Here is a 19,241-nt window from a genome sequence, read left to right as displayed (position 1 = left end):
GTCTCCCTCTCAGCCGTTTCCCATGTGTTCCACCTGCTGGTGTGGTTTTCTCTTTTGACCCAGGATTAGAGCTGTTGTGTTTGAATGCTCACAAATCCTGGAGTGTTTGTATCAAATCTCAGTTTGTAGGGGCTACTCTCCTCCCCTCCCTCCCCTCCCCTCCCTCCCTCCCCTCCCCTTCCCTCCCCTCCCCTCCTCTCCTCTCATTAGGTTTGTGTGCCCATGAACGTTACTCCATTAAAATGGAGTTCAGAAGATGACACTGCATTTCACCATTTGGATCAAAAGCTGATCCTTGCTGTGGCAGGGCAAATTGACTGAGCTCTTGACCTCCTTCTGTAATTAAAAAGATCTCTGCTGATTCTTATAAGTCTCACCTACTAAATACTAAAAAATTCGTCATTTTTCTTCCTGTCCCTTGAACTTTAGCCCAAGGTCAAATTAAAGAGTTTGGCACGTCTCCTTTCCAGTGGGCTCTGCCTTGGTTTCTGGGAACGATGCCTTGTGACTTACTGGAAGCTCTGGCTGATGCAGTCTGCCATTCAATCAGTTAATTAGTCTCTACGTCAGGTTTTGCACTGGGCCTCAGAAATAGAGCATCTCTCTCTCTCTCTCTCTGTGTGTGTGTGTGTGTGTGTGTGTGTGTGAGAGAGAGAGAGAGAGAGAGAGAGAGAGAGAGAGAGAGAGAGAGAGAGACTGAGGTCTGGAAACACTGCAGGGAAGTGTCTTAGGGTTTCTGTTGCTGTGATAAAACACCCTGACCAAAACTGAAGTTGGACAGGAAGGCATGTGGACAGGAACCTGGAGGCAGGAGCTGGTGCAGAGGCCGTGCAGGGTTCTATTTATTGACTTGCTCCCCATGGCCTGTTCAGTTTTGCTTTCTGCACAACCCCATGCTACCAGCCTAGGGATGGCCCCACCCTCACTAATCAGTAATTATGAACATGTCCTTCAGGCCTGCCTACAGCACAGTCTTACGGAGACATTTTCTCAGTTTGGGTTCCCTCCGCTCAGCCGACTCTAGCCCATCAAGTTGACATAAGATTAACAAGCACTGTGGGAGATGACTGGGAGGGATGAGGGACATCAGGAGTAAATATTTGAGCCTCAAGCTCCTTAAAACTCATGGAAGAAGTAAGCCACTGCCATCAGACAGATACAGAAGAGCCTAGAGGTTGGAGTGTGACTCTTAGATTTGTCATTTACTTCCTGGTTGGCTTTGGGCCTCAGTTGCCGTCTCTGTAAGTGGAGCTGGCAATAGATTGAATCCTGTGGGGCTCTTAGGTCTAAATGTAGCAGTATTGTCTTGTCTGAGGTGTAACCGGCACAGGATAGTTTGAGTATAAATGAAAATTCTCCATTTTGTCTCTAGGTCACAATCATCTACTGGAACAGAACGAACATCTGTGTCTCCTAGGCAGTCCTCCTCCTAACTAGACTAGATTGTTATTTTTCTGCCGTAAATGCTCTGATCAAAAGCAACCTAAGAGTTTATTTGGGCTTATGATTCCAGAGGGCTAGAGTCCCCCATGGTAGGAAGGCATGCCATGCCTGAGGGCCAGGAAGCTGGCGGGTCACATTTCTGCAGCACGGAGGAAGCAGAAGGAAGTGGGGAGACCGGAAGTCCTCAGAGCCCACTGACGTAATAAACTTCCTCTGGCAAGGCTGCATGTCCTGAAGGTTCCTTCCAAACTCTGATTTCATTTTGTAAAAGCAGCACCAACTGGGGACTGAGTGTTCAAATACTCCGAGCCTCTGGGGTCATTTCTTACTCAAACGGCCATGTGAGCCAGGACTCCCGAGAAGCGCTGTCTGCGCCGTGTCCGGGCTCGTGTCTGCACAGCTCGGACTCCCGAGAAGCGCTGTCTGCGCCGTGTCCGGGCTCGTGTCTGCACAGCTCGGAAGCTGTGAGCACTGGAGTTTGCATCTAGTTCATTTTGCCTTCTGCAGTAAGGCCTACAATACTGCCCCTCTTTAAAAGAAATTCATACAAACATCAAGGAATCAGACAAACATAAAAAGTAGACAAAGGGTGGGGAAGTCCGTGCTTATCTGTAGGGCCTACTGACAGTGATCAGCACTGTTAGCTCTTTTTTGTTGTTGAGATTTTATTTTTCTATTATGTAAATGAATATTTTTCTGAATCCATGCCTGTGCACAATGTGCATGCAATGCCTGTAGAGGCCAGAAGAAGGCGCTGAATCCCCGTGACTAGAGTTAGATATCTGTGAGTCATCACGTAGGTACTGGGAATTTGAACCCAGGGCCTTAAGGTTAGTACTCATAAACAGTGAACCATCTCTCCAGCCCAGCACTGTTAACTAAAAACTTTCCTCCAGGCAGACTGTAGGCATCCATGAGGTCATAAATTCTTTGTCTTCTGTCTTTCTCTGTCTCTGTCTCTGCCTCTCTCTGTCTCTCATTTACAACTTGTAGTTGTGGGAGTCTGTTTTCTCCCTCCACAGTGAGGCACTGAACTCAGGTTGTCAGGCTTGTCAGCTGTGCTGTTACCCACTGAGCAGTCGGTCTCCCCAGCTTCCCTTTCTTCTGTCTTAAATAACACAATGGCAGAAGCACACAGGGGAGTTGGCCACTCTGTTTAGTATCATTTTCCCCCTTGTTTTTTATTTTTTTCTTAAATTTAAGAGATACACAAAAGAAGAAAACTCTTGCCTGTAATGCTTCCCACCTAAGTTAGCAGTAAGAGTGTTTGCATCTTGTCTTGAGGACCCCGCTTTCCTTGAAAGTTACTCATGAAATGTGAATGCGGTTTTATTTAGGATTAGGACATTAAACCCAGCCAGGGCATCACCTGGATCTGTGTGTGCTCTCCCAGTGATAACACCCCGTTTTCATGGTGACAGTCAAGAGGCCACCTTGTGCTGTCACCGTGTCCTGTGGCCTGCTTCTGTGCTTCCCGTCCGTACCAGCTCCTACCTGTAGACGTTTGGGTGCTAGTAAGCTCCCTGCCATTGGAATGCTCAAGGACAAGCGTTCATGGGGCCATTGTTGGGTCTGAGATGGTTTCGATACGTATGGCTAGCGTTCTCCCAATTAGAATTCTTCAGCCCTGACGGAGAATTTGTTTCCCAAATCTCTGGAAATCTAGGAGCTTGTTCAAACGTGAAAGCTTTGCCACCAGTGCAGCTATTGGCTCTTTTCATAGGTCCTCTCTGTGCGAGGTACAGTGGGCGGTCACTGTTTCTGTCTCTCTGGACCACCCTCAGCCATTTTTGTGTTGGATGGGTGATCTTTGCTAGGATTCAGCTAGCATTTATCCATCCTGTGTTGTAGCTCTGAAAAATTTGTCATTTACTCTGTGACCTTTTGTTGTGCCTCAATCCTTTGCAGCCGCCTTTGTGGTGGTTCCAGAGCACGGCGGGGCACAGCAGAGTCGCTCTCAGTGGAGGTCACTTCTGCCCGGGCAGTGTGGCGAGGGTGTTTATGGCTTTGGGTACTAGGACTCCTCATTGTCGGTGTTACTTGGGTAGAGGCTTCTCTCCCTGTTACTGAATTCTCTCCCTCATAGTAACAGGGAGAGAATTCAGTAACAGGGAGAGAATTGGCTTTTACATCCTGAATGTAGGAATGTATGAAGAACCGGCACCCAGGGCTGCTGCAGTCCTTCCGTGTGCATCGTCTGCCGCCGTCTGAGGAGTAGAGGATCTGTGCTGCTGTTAGGCTGAGATCGGTTTCTGGGGAGGCTCGTCCGCCGTCCTCATCGAGCCTCGCACTAGCAGAGGTGAGGTGCGCTCCTTTACCTCCTCGCTCTAGCAGAGGTGAGGCACACTCCTTTACCTCCTTGGGAGAAATTAAATGGACACGAGTCTGCTGCAACCTCTTGTGCTCTGGAGCAGGGAAGGAGGAGTGCAGAGACAAGTGTGTCTGTCTTTCTAGCCTGTAGGCATCTGTCAGTGGTTTTGGGAGTTGAGACTCCCTCAACACCATGGCTGCTTCTGTTGCAGCATTGTGTGTGTGTGTGTGTATGTGTGCATCTTTACAGTCTAAATAATTGCCATGGTGGGGATCTGATGCTGTATTTTTTAATGCTCTCCATATTACCCTGACACTGAGCATTCTAGACTTTTCAGAGTGAAGCCATTCTGTGTGTTCCGTCCCTGGGTCCCTCTCTGGCCTTGGATTGATGTGGGGGGCGGGAGGGAGCTCTTGAGGATCTATCGGAAAAAGCAAATGCTGTAAGGACAGTCTGTCTTGGTGTCAAGGCTTTCTTATTTTATAGTCATCCAGCTAGAATCAAGTTAGCGTCTCTGTGTTGTGTGTGGAAGCTCCACCCCTCCAGGCTTCCTGCTGGAGGAAGGAGAGGCCTAGCATACTGTGGAGGCGGGGCAGCTTAGTGCTCCCTGGGAAGAGCTGCACGTGGTGCTCCCACAGGAATGAGTGGAGCTGGAGTGGGATGAGGCAGTGGTAGGCAGGTCCAGACTACTCTACTTCCTGGGGTGGGTGACACTGGGGACCTCAACCCCTGGGAGAGTGAGCTGGCTCTGTGCTGGAGATGGAGTGCCTAGGAGATAGCCCGCAGAGGTGGGTGCCTAGTTGTCTGGGAGGAAGTGCTACTACAGGGGCCTTCACATTCCAGTTCTGCCCCAGCTGGCTGGAGAGCCCTATGAAGGGATTACTCCATATGGATGACCTAATTTAAAATAGGATGCTCACTTCCAGATGGGTTGAGCCAGGTGAGATGACACATCGGAGAAGCCTGACCCCGAGCTCTGCCTGCTGCTTGAATGCTCACAGAAGAGGTTGCTGAGACTTGCCTAGGTGGCTGCCTTTCCAAGTCCTTCTCTCCTTTTATCTTGCAAAGCTTCGGGGCAACCACATGGTCCAAAAGAAGCATTTGTGGTCCAGAAGGAGGGACGGTGGCCCTGGCCTCAGGGAGTGTGAGTTAGTGCCAGACAGACCCAGGGCTTTCCTTCGCCCCAGCTGCCTCTTGGGAATGCAGGCCTTGTTTAACAACACAGCAGTTCACTTTGTGTCTGATTGGACTTCTGCATCACTGTTGGCATCACATGGGACTCAACACATCCCCACTCCAGCTGTCCCTTTTAAGTGGTGTGTGGAGGGAACACTCAAGGCTCCCTCTCCTGGGTCCCCACTGCCTGGCGTCTAGAGCTATGAATAACCCCTGAGGGAAGCGGGCATGCCTGGGAGCCCAGCTGCCCGCCTCAGGGACTGATGTACAGGAATAGCAGCAGGGTAATCATAGCAGAATACTGATACGGTGCCTGTCCTGTGCCAAGCTGGCCTGGCTAGTGTACATTCTTTCACTTGTCACATATGTTTGACAGCAGCCCCTTGGGCCTGTCACCGGCCTGTCCAGCACTTGAGAAAATGGGCGGCAGCAAGGGGAGGGGTTTGGAGCTCGCTCTCACTGGAGCTCACCGGGTGTTGAGGTTTGAGGGGTAAAGATGCAGGGCAGCTCCTCGTGTCCTCACATCTGCTGTTGGTGACAGCCGAGCTCCTCTCTGTTTCTTTCCTCTCTGGCTTTTGGGTTGACTTAGGCTATCTCTTCAGGAGACCCCATGATGGAAGATCTCTTGGAGGAAGGTCAGGAAGGGGGTCAAAGGTATACAACCAGAGTCTAGGGCCCCCGTTTTTAATACTGTGTGAAATTCCCACAGTTCCCTCACTGACACTCCTAAAACTTCCTTCCTGCGCTGTGGGCTCCGTGACCTGCCCTGCCCCTGCTGTGCTTTCAGGCCTCCTGGGCCTGTGCGCCTTAGTTTAGAACACACATCTTTGGACCTTTTCTGCAAGAGAATTTCAGAGTCAACAAGAATTGGTTCCAGGTTTAGCGTGTGGGTATCACAGATTTCAGTTCCTCCCCGGCACACCTTCCCTCAATGCTGTGGTTGTTTTCTTTAGTAGAAAAGTCCGTCTCCCAGAGCTAAGGGCCTGAGCCCTTTGTTCTCCAGTGTCCTGCTGCCCTGTGGGAATGAGACCTTTCCCTTGTGACTCTCCTGACTTCCCCTGCACCTGCCGCTCCTCCTCTTACTCTGCTGGGGTGTTCCAGCAGTTTCCTGTCGCCTCTCTGTCTGGAGGGATCAGGCCGCGTCTCTTCTCTGTCTTTACTTAGCCATGTACTTGAGATTTGTGCCTTCTCGCTTTCTCTCTCCAGGCTTCTGTATCCTACACTTGTCTACAAGTGCCTTTGGCACCTCAAGACCCTGCCCTTTGACGTCAGCCCGCCCACTTGCCTGCTATGAAGGCCTTCGTAGCTTCAGCTAGTTTTCATAACTAGCGAAGGTCTGATGACATGTGACTGGGATATACAGGAGACCAGATCTCAAACAAAACCCCACGGAAACCTCTATACATATTTTAAAAATCAACACTTTTCATAGTCATCCCTAATCTCCTCAACCCAACCAAGTTTGCAGAGGATTTCATCTCAGTAACCTGTTTTCCTGGGAAATTTTGGTTTCTCTAAGGATTGAGAATTTTCCTAAACTTGCTCTAGTTGACTCCATCTGGAGAAGAGAGGCCTGCCTGCAGTAAGTGTGCACCCCTCCCCACCGTGAGGGGAAGAGACAAAGCCACCACACTCCAGAATTTTCCCAGTAGGAGAGAGCTTGAAAATACATTTACTACTAAGTGAAGGAAGAGAGAAGGGATTTGATTAAAGAAATCAGATTTTACTTCACCGTGGAGAGAAGGCATCAGCATGAGAAGTGTTGACTTTAGATTGAGAGAAGAGAGCCTTACGCAGAGCTTCTTTGTTTCTTGTTGCATTTGTAAGACGGTCTCCCTGTATAGCCCAGGCTGGCCTTGGACTTGCTATGTTGCCCAGGCTGGCAGAGAACTCCTGCCCGGCCACAAGTGCTGGGACTAGGGGTGTGTGACGCTACTGGAAATGTATTTGCCAGGAAGGATGATCCCGCTTCAGCTGGAACTGCTGGTTATGTTTGGACCTAACACTGTGCCCTGCATTCCTGTCTGTGAGGTGGAACCTGGCCTGCCCAGTGCCACGGACGAACCCAGGCTGTGGGTAACAGGGCTCGGGTCTTGTTTGATCCTAGGACAGCTGTGTTCCTGGATCCCACACCAAGTGTGCAGTCTGAGGACTGACTTTCCTCAGGGCACTTGCCTGCACTGTCTTTAGGATTTTGTCTAGTTTGGCATTGCGACCTGAACGTGGGGCTGAACGGCTGGCTCCCCTGGCTGTCATCTCTGCTATCTGTCTCCTGCCCTCAGCTGAGGAGACAGAGTGTGAGGTGTGGGTTCCCCGTGGGAGTCTTTTTACTTTGGTTCTATACTGTGGTGGAGAATGGAAGAGAGAAGTGAATGTATTTCCCGTGCCCGCCTCCTGTGTCTCTCCCTGCTGCACTAACCTGACAGCTGCCATCGTCAGTCTGCTTTGGTTTTGACGGTCAGTACCGCGTGTGGAAGTTCACCCACTATTGGTGAATTGAATTACATGTACATGGAATGGCCAGTGTCTCTTTCTGTTCCTCCTACAGCATGGGAAAATAAAAATACACTCTGCAACACCTGCCCCCCTCCCACTCCCATACAGAGCTTGTGCCATTCTCTCATTTGACCACTAGGTGGCAGTGTGACACAGTGGGGAGCTCGCATCCTGCACACTGACTTCAGCACATGTGGGAGATAGCTGTCTGTCTAGTTGGTTCTTTCTGGGTTTCTGCTTGGGAAGTTGCTTCTTTGAAGCCCCGTCAAGAAGTTTCAAACTCTAACAGTTTCTTAGACTCTGGGCGATAGGGTGGAAAGACTTGGGATTTGTCTGGTCTGTTTCAGGCTGTGGCTGTCATCCTAGAAGCCTAGCCTTGGGCAGGCTAACTTTCTGAAATGGGTCAGCATCCTATAGCCTAAAAGCACATTAGTGTTATTGTTGGAGATTCCGAGCTTGTCTCTGGCTGTCTGACACCACTTCCCAGACCTCAGCTCTCTTCTCGGTCTCCCTCTTTGTCCACATTGGCTTCATTCTAGTCAGTGCCCAGTCTTTCCCTTATTGAAGGCCCACGTGTCTTCCTGCTGCCCCGCCTGGCCTGCTCTCTGGCCTGCTTCCCTGGCAGCTCAGACTACAGAATGCCCAGAGCTGTTGGAGAGTGTGATGTATGGATAGATCTGTGCGGGTCTGTGTCGTACGGACTTTGGCATCTGTGCCCTGCATTGAGCAGGCACTCTAGTAAAAATGATCGCGGTTACTACTGAGCACAGTTTAACCCTCATAGCATATCTGCAAACGTGGCTACTCCATCGTACAAAGCAGAGGGGTGTTAGGGTGCCTTTGGTTCTAACAATGGAATTTTCCTAAAAGAGTTTAAGTAACCAGGAAAATTTTCCATTTGTTTGTTTGTTTTGCTTTGGAAACAGGGTCTCACACCCTGGTTTCACTGTGGAGCCCAGGCTGACCCTGAACCCTTGCTCTCCTGCCTCAGCTCCTGGTTGTGATGCAGGAAGTAGACTGCTTGGTGATGTCCCAAGGCTCCCGGGGGCTGCTGCCTCTGACTTGCTCCTTTGGGATACCACTCTGGCCAGACTTGTCACTGGTACTGTGGTGACACATGCTCCTACCTGCCACATGCAGGAGACAGTGTTGGCCTTGTGCTTTTTTTTTTTTTTTTTTGAGACAGGGTTTCTCTGTGTAGCCCTGGCTGTCCTGGAACTCACTCTGTAGACCAGGCTGGCCTCGAACTCAGAAATCCACCTGCCTCTGCCTCCCAGAGTGCTGGGATTAAAGGCGTGTGTCACCACTGCCCGGCTGGTCCTGTGTTTTTTTTGTGATTGTCTCTTAGTAAATTGCCTTCAGAGTTCTCCTGGGCCATTCGGATGTTAGGCTTAGTCAGTGGGTGGTTTAGACTGATCGGAGTCCAGCCTTTTAAGGCTGCTGTGGGTCCAGCTTCACTTCATGCTCCTGGACACCTGGCCTAGGGAACGAATGCGGCTCAGGGCTGCAGATGTGGTAAACGGCAGGGTTTTGACCAGCATCGGGCTGACTCTGGACACATCTGTCTGAGTCTGCTCTGGGTTTTAAGCCTCCGTTCCTGCTGATTCTGGACTCTTTCCCTTTCCTGTCCTTCCAGATGCTCCAGGACTGCCCGAAGGCACGCAGAGAGGTGGAGCTGCACTGGAGGGCCTCCCAGTGCCCGCACATTGTGCACATCGTGGATGTCTATGAGAACCTGTATGCGGGGAGGAAGTGCCTGCTGATCGTCATGGAGTGGTAAGCAGCCTGCTGGGGTCTGTGCATCCTGTCCCAGGCCACACTGAGGACAGCCCACCGTGGATCTTGAAGCTTGCAGTATCAGTGTTTGGGTTTCGTTGGGGGCAGTGGAGTGGGGGTGGGGTGGGGTGACTTGCTGGTTGCCAGATCTTTCACTGCACCTTTTTTTTTTTTTCCAGTCTCGATGGTGGAGAGCTCTTTAGTCGAATCCAGGACCGAGGAGACCAGGCTTTCACAGAAAGAGGTAGAGCGGGTCTGCTGCGGGGACAGCTCTGGGTGGACAGCCGTAGGCAGCTATAGGTTCTCTGCAGAGCCCCTCATGGAGCGGCGGCAGGTGCTGCCTTCTCAGGCTCACTGCTGGGAGCATCTCTCTCCCTTAGCCATGGCCAGCTCCTAGCTCCTCTGCGTGTCTGATGAGGTGGTGGGTGTGGGAGCCTGGGGCTGCACGGGCAGGTTGCTTATCAGCTTCCAGAACCTAGCGCGTGTTCTTGTCTGCAGAAGCGTCCGAGATCATGAAGAGCATCGGCGAGGCCATCCAGTACTTGCACTCTATCAACATCGCGCATCGGGATGTCAAGGTAGCGCCTGGTTGTGCCCCACACTCTGGGAGACTGGGATGGCACTGACTGCCTGGTCTTTCAGGGCAGGATGGGTCTGCAGCGCAGCCTGTGGCTGGTAGGGCTTGGGACAGGGGGTCACAGACTTAGTCGTAAGGCCCTGTGTGGCTGCACGCAGCCTGTGGGCTGCTCATCAGCACCTCTGTCCCACACAAAGCTTTCTGAGTCAGCGGCGGGCGGTCCCCACAGCCCCACGCATCCGTCTCTGCTTTCCCAGCCCTCTGTAGCAGGGAGCCGATGTCTTCACGCTGCTGATGCAGGGGACTGGATGGTTGAGTTGGTTGAGCAGATGAACGGAAGGCACAGTCCTTCTACTTGGGCTCCTCAGCATTTCTGCAGGGCTCTCATTTACTCTTGTCTCTCTCCACAGCCCGAGAACCTCTTATATACTTCCAAAAGGCCCAACGCCATTCTGAAACTCACTGATTTTGGCTTTGCCAAGGAAACCACCAGTCACAACTCTTTGACCACTCCGTGTTATACACCATACTATGTGGGTGAGTTCAGGGGAGGCCCAAGGACTGAGTCTTTACCCAGACTCTGTCTCAAGCCCTTGTTTTGCTTGTCTCAGAGACCATAGACCTAGGCATTGGGTCTTTATGTCCCTATCTATGTACTGGATCTGACGGGCTCTGCCTTAAGTGGGCTGTCAGAGTTAGGCTGTGATTGAGTGCTGTGAGAACGGTCTGCTGGGCTCAGGGCAGCATGTGGTGTTTGTGTCTTCCTGAGAAGAATTACGGTTTCTCCGTGGGGTCTGGGATTCAGATTTTTCTCTAAAGTCCCAATTGACTCATAGAATAAGATCCCAGCACATACTTGTGAAGTGAAGTGGGCAACATATGTTTGTAGGTTCTCAGTGGCCCAGCAGTGTTCGAAGCCTGAGCTTGTAGCTGCAGAGTCCCTTCTGGGAGAGGGTCTTCTTACCCCCACCCCACCTCCCCACTGCTGCTGCTCTTCCTGTATGAAGGGATGAAGGTCTCTGAGGCAGGGGAGGTCTCAGCATTCAAAGAGCCAGGACAACCCACAGTGATCTTTGCTTTGCAGCTCCGGAAGTACTGGGCCCAGAGAAGTATGACAAGTCCTGTGACATGTGGTCCTTGGGTGTCATCATGTATATTTTGTAAGTGGGCTGGAGTGTGGGGTGGTTACTAGGCTGCAGCACATTAGGGAATTGGGGAAGCTTGGACCTCTGCAGGAGAAGAGGAAGAGGCAGACGTTAGCATTTTCTCTGATGGGCGACTCCCTGGGAATTTCGTGTCCCTACCTCACCCGATGCTTGGTGGGTTCTAGTTGTTAAGTGGCTGTAGAAACTAGCTAATGGTTGTTTAGGTGACATCCCTGGCACATTAGATTCCTGGGTCCTGCTGTGTCCGTATCAGCAGTTTCTGATTTCTCTGTGACTGTTACAAGCAGAGTCTGTTTCTCACCTGATTCATGGACCAGGGTTCCTAAGTAACACTCACCTTGCCCTTCTCTCCCTTAGGCTGTGTGGGTATCCGCCCTTCTATTCCAATCACGGCCTTGCCATCTCTCCGGGCATGAAGACTCGTATTCGAATGGGCCAGTATGAATTTCCTAACCCAGAATGGTCAGAAGTATCAGAAGAAGGTAGGAGCCAGCCTTCTGGGACGGGAACGTGTGTGCTCGTATGCACATGGAGGTGTAGGTGTTTCTTACGGGTGTGCTGGAGCTGGGGACTTGCAACTGTTCCCATGCCTCTGGCTGTGTCCTGCCCGTGGGAAGTGTCCAAGCATGCTGGTCCTTGGAGCCCTTGCTCTTTGGGTCCCTGCCTCCATTTAGTCTCCTTTGAGCCTGATTCATACAGGTTAGTGCAGGGAAAAGTATAGATCCTGAGCTGTCCCTGTCCCCTGAGCAGTTGTCTCTGTTCCCTGAGCTGTCCCTGTCCTCTGAGCTGTTCATCCCCTGAGCTGCTGTGTCCTCTGCCTCACCCCACAGTGAAGATGCTTATCCGGAATCTGCTGAAAACAGAGCCCACGCAGAGAATGACCATCACAGAGTTCATGAACCACCCCTGGATCATGGTGAGCTTTGCAGGCTGGGGGGACCTGGGCTCACGGGACTGCTGCTCAGTATGGTACCGTCACCAGGACTTTACTGCTCTAGACTGTCACTGGATCCCATTTCTCTCTCCTCAGCAATCTACGAAGGTCCCTCAGACTCCACTGCACACCAGCCGTGTCCTGAAGGAGGACAAGGAACGATGGGAGGATGTCAAGGTGAGGGGCCGACCGCTGAGGAAGAAGAGAGCTGGGGAGCAGGTCACAGGAAGTCCCCAGCAGGGGTGCTGGCCTGGCCATGAATAGTTGGGGTCTGTGTTCTTCAAACCCATGTCTCCATAACAACAGAAAGGTGACTGGGCGCCATTGCCTTCACTGGCTTGTGGCAAAGGTTCTGGCCAGATTCTGCTGTCTGTTTCCCAAGAGCCCTCCTCTCCCTGGGACTCCAGTGGGATCTGAGATGGCATCAGGTGCTGTCTCCTCAGTTTTCAGATGAGGGCGCTAGAGCCCCAGACAGGAGCAGGTCCTACAGAATGGGTGGCTCAGGGCTCTTTCCCCTCTGTGAGCTTGTCAGAGGGTTCCCGGGGGAAGAGCCACACAGTGGCCAGCCTGTGCTCGACCCAGGCCTGGAGAAGGTTGATGTCAGCAGTGTGGCCCCACAGCTGACGTGTGCTCTCAGTACGCTTTCCTGCCTGTCTGTCTGTCCCTCACTGATCCTGTCTCTCCTGCGCTCTTTCCCTGCTCCCAGGAGGAGATGACCAGTGCCCTGGCCACGATGCGTGTCGACTACGAGCAGATCAAGATAAAGAAGATAGAGGACGCGTCCAACCCTCTGCTTCTCAAGAGGCGGAAGAAGGCTCGCGCCGTGGAGGATGCGGCCCTGGCCCACTGAGCCGCTGTCTCCCACCCCACTGGAAGACAAGCAATAACTCTACATGAATATATTTTTTAGACAAAGAGACACAAGCTGCCCAATGCTGCCTCCTGTTCTCTTGGGCTGCGTGGTGCCCAGAAATGCCTCCGGCTTTATTCTGCCCTTGGCTCTGGCTTCCCCCGAGACGGGGGGCAGGAGGATGTGTGAGGGGTGAGGTGCTCCTGAGCCCGTGCTCCTTTCGCATTTTATCTGTAATTTGGCGTAGAGTTTCTATGGAACCTGTCCTTTTGTCCTTCCCCCACTCCTCATTCCTTCCCCAGGTCCTTTCCCACCTGCAAAGGCTGAGGCTTACCCAGGGGTGTTGTGGAAGTTGTTACAGGAGATGTTCCTATGTCACCCCATCTGTCCCTCCGACCTCCCACTGTAACATGGGGTCCCCACCGGAGTTCCAGGGAGAAGGGAACGGAGTGGCAGTAGGTGCCACTTGCCTCCCGCTGAAGCCCTTAGACACCACCAGTGTGCACAACAGAGCAGCACACGTGTGTGTGTGCATGTGTGTGCATGTGTGTATATGCCTGGGTCCATTGTAGCGACTGGACATTGGAGGGTCTAGGGAAGGCAGGGCTCCTGGGGACTCCTGCTTGAACTGAGCCTGCCTAAATGCCTAGGTAGATTGTCTAGATCCAGAGCCAGGTAATCATGGCCTCTGTGTTAGCTGGGCGGGGAGGCAGCGACGGGTATGTGGGCACTGGCAGCCAACAGGAGGACTGGGTCCCCTCAGGACCCCTTTCCCTGCTGCTCCCAGATCTCTGAGGCACTGATCCACTGAGTCGCCTTTGCTTGCCCTTCTTGCCGTGATTAACCCACCCTTGTTGAGTTCTCTGAAATGTTTAGCCATTTCTCAATGGGCTGTCCGCTCCCACAGGTGAGCCCGGGAAGGTTATACGCCTGCAAAGGCAGTCACATTTCAGGCATCTCCCCTGATCTCCAGGGTGCCCGCCAACCTCCCCTGCAGGGGCAGGGCCACGTGTGGTCTTCCTGGATTTCCACCACGTGGTCTGGTGGCTGGGACAGTCTTCGCACCAAAGATGTCTTGACTCTGTCCCTGCCCACTAGCCACATTACCCTCTAACTCCTCATCCTGGGTGGGGGCTCCCCAGGGTTGAGGAGGAGCAGGTGGGGAAGAGTCTTTGTGCCATGGTCCCCCATGCCCCTCCTGCTGGAGGAGGGGCGTCTCCCTCAGGGGTTGGTGGAGGAGGGGCTCTTGGGCATCTCTGGGCCTGGGGCAGGGCCCAGGTATCTGCAGCTCCTCCCATGTCTTTGATGGTGTGTTCAGCACTCAGACTGTTGTAAACTGTTGTTTTGTATGAGCAAAATTGTCTTTACTAAACAAATTTCATAGTTGAAAGTATCTCATTCTTTTTCTTACTGAGGCTTGGGCCCTTGACCGTTTACTTCTGTTCTTCCTGTGGGGAGTGTTTTCTGTGAAGGGCAGCAGAGCCCTGTGCCCTGAGAGGGGAGAAGAGGGTCTCTTGGCTGGATCGGCATGGGAATTGCCCCTCTTAGATGAGGGCCTGTGTCAGCGAATTGATCTTTGGAGCCTGGGTTCCCAGGAAAGAAGGGTGGTGTATTGTCTTAGAGGTCCACAAGGGGGCAGTACAGGCCAGGCAGAAACAAAAGTGCTTTGTGGGACCAAGTCTCCTCAGAAACCCTGTGATAACCGAGTATCCTTGGCAGAGCCTAGAGTAGGAGCTGATTTGCTGACTCTGTTACTTCTGTTCCCAGGCAGGGGGGGAAGGCAGGACAGCGTGGCTAGTTAGCAACCCAGAGCGGAAACACCGTGCCTGCAGTCTCACAGCTGTAGTTCAGACAGCTCAGGACCGACTGTCTTCCACCAGCCTTCTCCCTGGAAAGAGGCACTTACCGCCTACCCTGGTTGTCAGGGATCTTGTCTCTGCTGCTCCCCTACCTGGAGCACTGCCGAGAACCACTCAGGGAGCACTCTTGCTTGTAACGAACCCTTTGTCTGCATCTACTTTGTCAGAGCGATGGCTCCAGGGCAAGGGAACAAGCAGGGCTGGTAGGGAGAAGCTGTCAGAAGCTCCCGACTAAGGGGCAGGATTGAGAAGGCCCCTGTTGGAGCTGTGATGCTACGTGCTGGTTACGTGGGTAAGAAGCCTGGTAGAGCCTCACTATCTGTGCAGGGCCACAGCCTATGTTGCCAGCATTCATTGACCTGGGTCCCCCATCTCTGTCTTTGAAGCCAGCCATTTTGTATCTCCCCTATTCTTGTTCTGTGACCTCTCTTTCACGGCCTGATGGATTTCCCTGAGGACTAGTATGATGAGATTGGGCTGGCCTGGGTAGCCCATTGCTAAAGCCTCAACCTTGCTCCTGTCTGCAAACTCCTTATACTGTAGACAGTGACTACACTGGTCCAGGAATAGAGTGTTGTCTTAGTTAGGGTTTCACTGCTGTGAACAGACACCATGGCCAATGCAAGTTTTATAAAAGACAATATTTAATTGGGGCTGGCTTATAGACTCAGAGGTTCAGTCCATTGTCATCAAGGCAGAAACATGGCAGCATCCAGGCAGAAACGGCGCAGGAGGAGCTGAGAGTTCCATCTTCATCTGAAGGCTGCTAGGAGAAGACTAACTTCCAGGCAACTAGGGTGAGGGTCTTAAGCTCACACCCACAGTGACACACCTACCCCAACAAGGCCACACCTCCTAATAGGGTTACTCCCTGAATCAATCATATACAAACCATCACAAGTGTGCTCCTTTGGGAACCGGTGGTCGGCCACAGAGGATTGTCTTCCAGCTTCCTGATCTCAGCGCACCAGTATCAATCACCCCTGTGTTCTGCCTCCTTTTCTCAGGCCAGCTTACAAGGTCTAATACTGGCTTCCAAGGAAGATGACTGAAAAAAGGCTGGAGGTCTAGCCACACCTCTGCCACCCCCCCCCCCCACTCCACCCCTGTGGGCTTACGTCTCTAACTTGGGGGTGGTAAACATTTTGTTGTTGTTATTTCCATGTGACAACATTTATGCAGGCCACATATATACAGAGTCTGTGGATTCTGGAAGAAGGTGTCAGATCCTTTGAAGCTGGAGTACAGGGGACTGAACCACTCTGTGTGGGTCCTCTGGAATAGCAGGAAGCAGTCAGTCAGACTCCCCCCGTCCCCCGAGACAGCTCGATAGCTCTTCTTTCTCTAACCCAGCTAACTCCTGATGAGCTGGGTTGAACAGCATTGGGTATGAGGTTGGGGGTGAATGATCTGGGGATACTTGTCAAAGATATCAAGGGGAATTCTTTTTATTTTAAAAAATTATTTATTTTATGTATATGAGTACACTGTTGTCTTCAGACCTACCAAAAGAGAGCATCAGATCTGATTACAGATGGTTGTGAGCTACCATGTGGTTGCTGAGATTTGAACTCAGGACCTTTAGAAGAGCAGTCAGTGCTCTTAACTGCTGAGCCGTCTATGCAGCCCTCAAGGGGAATTCTTGACACCCTTGTGTGCTCATTGAGTGAAGTGCTAGCACTAGGATGATCCCAGTGTAAGTAAGCCCTCCGAGGTATCGGTCCACTTATCCTCTATCTGTGGAGAGATTTAGCCGCAGAGATGCCCTTTGTCCAAGGCCACACAGCTGATTGGGTGACTGTGGGTTTGGTTTCCCGTGTCTACTGTTAGGGCTCCTTCAGAGCACAGGAAGTGCCCCGGGTATAAGGGAAACAGACTGGATTCCGTCCCAGTGAGGACAGACTTGGCCCTGTGGGTGTGGTAAGGGCTTCAGGAGACCACAGATTTAATGTCTTCTGTAGTACCCTGCCAGGGTGGCTTTGTCCTTCCGGGGACTGCTCTGCCACACGGGGCCAGGGTCTAGGGGGGGGGGCTGTGTCTCGCTCCTCTGGTCCCTGCTGAGGGTGTAGTCTACCATTGGGTTAGCGTGGTAAGCAAACAACTAGGGTTTTCATTGACAGACAGAGGCTCTGAATGATAAGGGATCAAGTAGGTGGAGACATCGTGAAGTGAGAGAATTCAGTTATTCAAGGAAGGAGGTTAGGGAAAGTGGCCACACCACTGAGCGTAGACAAACCACTGGATCCTGTTATGTGTGGGGTTGAGCGTAGGCACACAGTCGGGGGAGCAGCCGCTGTCCCCACGCTGGAGGACACAGCCCTTTGGCTGTGCTTCCCCAAGCCTTCGTTTAGGCACCTGGCTGTCTTGGGTGAGCCTGACTGAGTTTGGGAATAGCTGCTTTTTAGAAAGGGCATGAGGCTTCAGCTCCAAGGCCTGGCCTATTGCTGACACCCCTCACCCCCACCCCCTGCACCGAGTCAGGCCAGCATGGGAGGGTTTCCCACTGTTCCCCTACATTTACAATCTAGGCACTGCAGTGTCTGTGCTGAGGGAGAAGGGAGTGTGGAGCCAGACTGCCCTGCGGGAGCTGCGCACAGCTGAGTGTGTGTGCAGCCCTCACACGCGGACCCTAGAAACCGCTGCTGTCAGTGAGGGCGTGCTGTCTGCTTCCCTCGTGCTCCCTTTCCGCGGATGCTGGCCCTCCACTCCCAGATGAGGACTTCGTAACCTTGCTTTGGCACTGCCAGGGTTATGTAAGGGCTTCGAAGGCGGGGAGCAGTTTTCTGGTTTGAAAGTTAAATGTCATTCATCTCTTTTGCTTCGGGCCACATGCTTACCAGTGGTGTGGTGAAGACCTTTCAGCCACTGGTGAGCAAAGATGCCACCTTTGGTCTCCCTCGCTGGTGATGAATTGGCAGTGGGTCCAGCCCCTGTGGCAATGGATTCTGAGGGAAGGCCATGCTGCCTTCAGAGAAGCGGCTGCTGACAGCCCTGGGAGAGCTTCCTTATATGGTGTGTGTAGGGTTAACCATCATAGGGTGCTCTGCTAGAAATGAGGGAGGCCCCTTCTTTTTCCCTTAAGGGTAGGCACAGTCCTCTTGTTTTGTTTGTTTTTGTTTTGACTTTGTTTTCCACAGCTTCAGTTTTGTTTAACGGCTGGCTGACCCCGGGGACTCGGGCCTCTGCCCACTGCTGACTGGCATGCCCCTTCCATTGCGGACGCCTCGCATTCCTTTCTTACCCCTTCTGCCTGTACTCTTCATTCTTAAAAGTGTTTGCTCTCTCCAACCAAAAACTGGGGACATACTCTGGGATTCCCCCATTAGTTTTTCAGTTCATTAATGATAATATTAAAAATAAAAAAAAATCTGGAGTGACACCTTCGTCTGAGGTCACTTTTAGTTAGACATTTTATGAATCACTAAAAAAAAAAGCTGGCTTTGCATGCAGTTGAGCCATTTTTAGAAGGCTGGGGAACGTGGCCCCTGAGGGTTCCCTTAACTACCGGGCCTTACAAAGGCCGTGGCTCTCTGCCGGTTTCCACATCCCCTACCGTGGAAATCCCCAGTAGTCAGTGGCCATGAAGCCTTTGGGAGTCGCTGCGCATAGCTTCCATCTTTTGCATTTTTAAGACCAGCATCTCAGAGCTAAGCTTACCTTGGCATTTGCACGTGCTCTGCAGAGAGAATCCTTGCTAGGAAGGCAAGTTACCACCCAAGGCTTTTGACTTGGAGATCTGTCAAGACCCGTGAAGCCTGGAGGATTCAGGAGGGGGCCTGGGGCAGCAGACCCTGTGTATGCTAAATTATCATTAGAGACAGGGCTGCCATGCAAACGGGTTCATTTGCCTAACTTTCATGATCTCAGGGGCAGCTAAGTGTCTTACTCTCAACTCATACCCCTGCTGGGATTTGCAAGGGAAATATCGGAACTAATTTGCCCCCTCTGTCACTTCTGAGGACCCAAGTGGCCACAAAGGAACTGTTCTCAGTCTCACTAATCCTAAGGGAGTCAGGTTCCTGGGGCTTCAGAGTATCCACAAAGGTTGTAAGGTGAGTTCCTGTCAGGGTTACTCTAGTCCCTGGAAAATATGAGCCTGCTGTGGCTCAGACTTAGCAGCTGTGAGTCTCTGGTTGCTAAAACAGCCCACGTCCCTTGAGGTAACCAGGCGTCAAGTTTCAGACTGAGACGAGTTCTCCCAGCCTCATCCCCTGGTTTATAAACCTGTGGTTCTGAATTCACCAGTCACAGGTTTATTTTTTCAAAGAAACCATGACCTCTTCTGGGGTTGAGGCCTAGACCTTGGTTAGCCAGAGTCTGTGGTGCAGAGTGTTTGCTCTTGCAGTAAGGGGGGTGGGGAGGTTCTGGGTTTCTGGCACCTGGTTGCCTCCTTTTCTGGTCATAAACCATTCTAAAGAGACAGTGAGACAGGAACCCTGCCCCCTGTTCTACCCACAGGAGGAGCAGGATGGCTGGGTTCTCAGCTACCTGCAAGGCAGGTGGATGTAGGTGAGTCTGACCTGCTTATTTAAGGTTCCAAAAAGGAAGGTGCTTGATATCTGTTGGATGGGCTATAAACCTATCTGAGCAAAACCAAACACAGTAGCAGCTGCTCAAGCGTGGTAGAGATGATGCAGAACTGTTTGCCATTCA

The 19,241-nt window shown here is 52.0% G+C and overlaps 1 protein-coding gene across 1 annotated transcript in view; it reads left to right on the top strand.

Annotated features, from left to right (window-relative positions):
* The window catches only part of Mapkapk2 (MAPK activated protein kinase 2), a 45,841-nt gene extending 31,719 nt beyond the window's left edge, over positions 1 to 14,122 (top strand). Inside the window, exons 2-10 of the mRNA XM_052201190.1 lie at positions 9,063 to 9,202; positions 9,382 to 9,446; positions 9,701 to 9,780; positions 10,190 to 10,316; positions 10,864 to 10,939; positions 11,303 to 11,427; positions 11,776 to 11,861; positions 11,976 to 12,056; positions 12,586 to 14,122. Coding sequence (XP_052057150.1) covers positions 9,063 to 9,202; positions 9,382 to 9,446; positions 9,701 to 9,780; positions 10,190 to 10,316; positions 10,864 to 10,939; positions 11,303 to 11,427; positions 11,776 to 11,861; positions 11,976 to 12,056; positions 12,586 to 12,729 — 924 coding nt within the window. The 3' untranslated portion in view covers positions 12,730 to 14,122. The remainder of the gene's footprint in view (positions 1 to 9,062; positions 9,203 to 9,381; positions 9,447 to 9,700; positions 9,781 to 10,189; positions 10,317 to 10,863; positions 10,940 to 11,302; positions 11,428 to 11,775; positions 11,862 to 11,975; positions 12,057 to 12,585) is intronic.
* The last annotated feature ends 5,119 nt before the right edge of the window (positions 14,123 to 19,241 follow it).

This window comes from Apodemus sylvaticus, chromosome 12 (assembly GCF_947179515.1).
Source record: "Apodemus sylvaticus chromosome 12, mApoSyl1.1, whole genome shotgun sequence".
NCBI lineage: Eukaryota > Metazoa > Chordata > Mammalia > Rodentia > Muridae > Apodemus > Apodemus sylvaticus.
The sequence above is the reverse complement of the archived record's forward strand: the minus strand, read 5'-3'. Positions and strand labels throughout refer to the sequence as shown.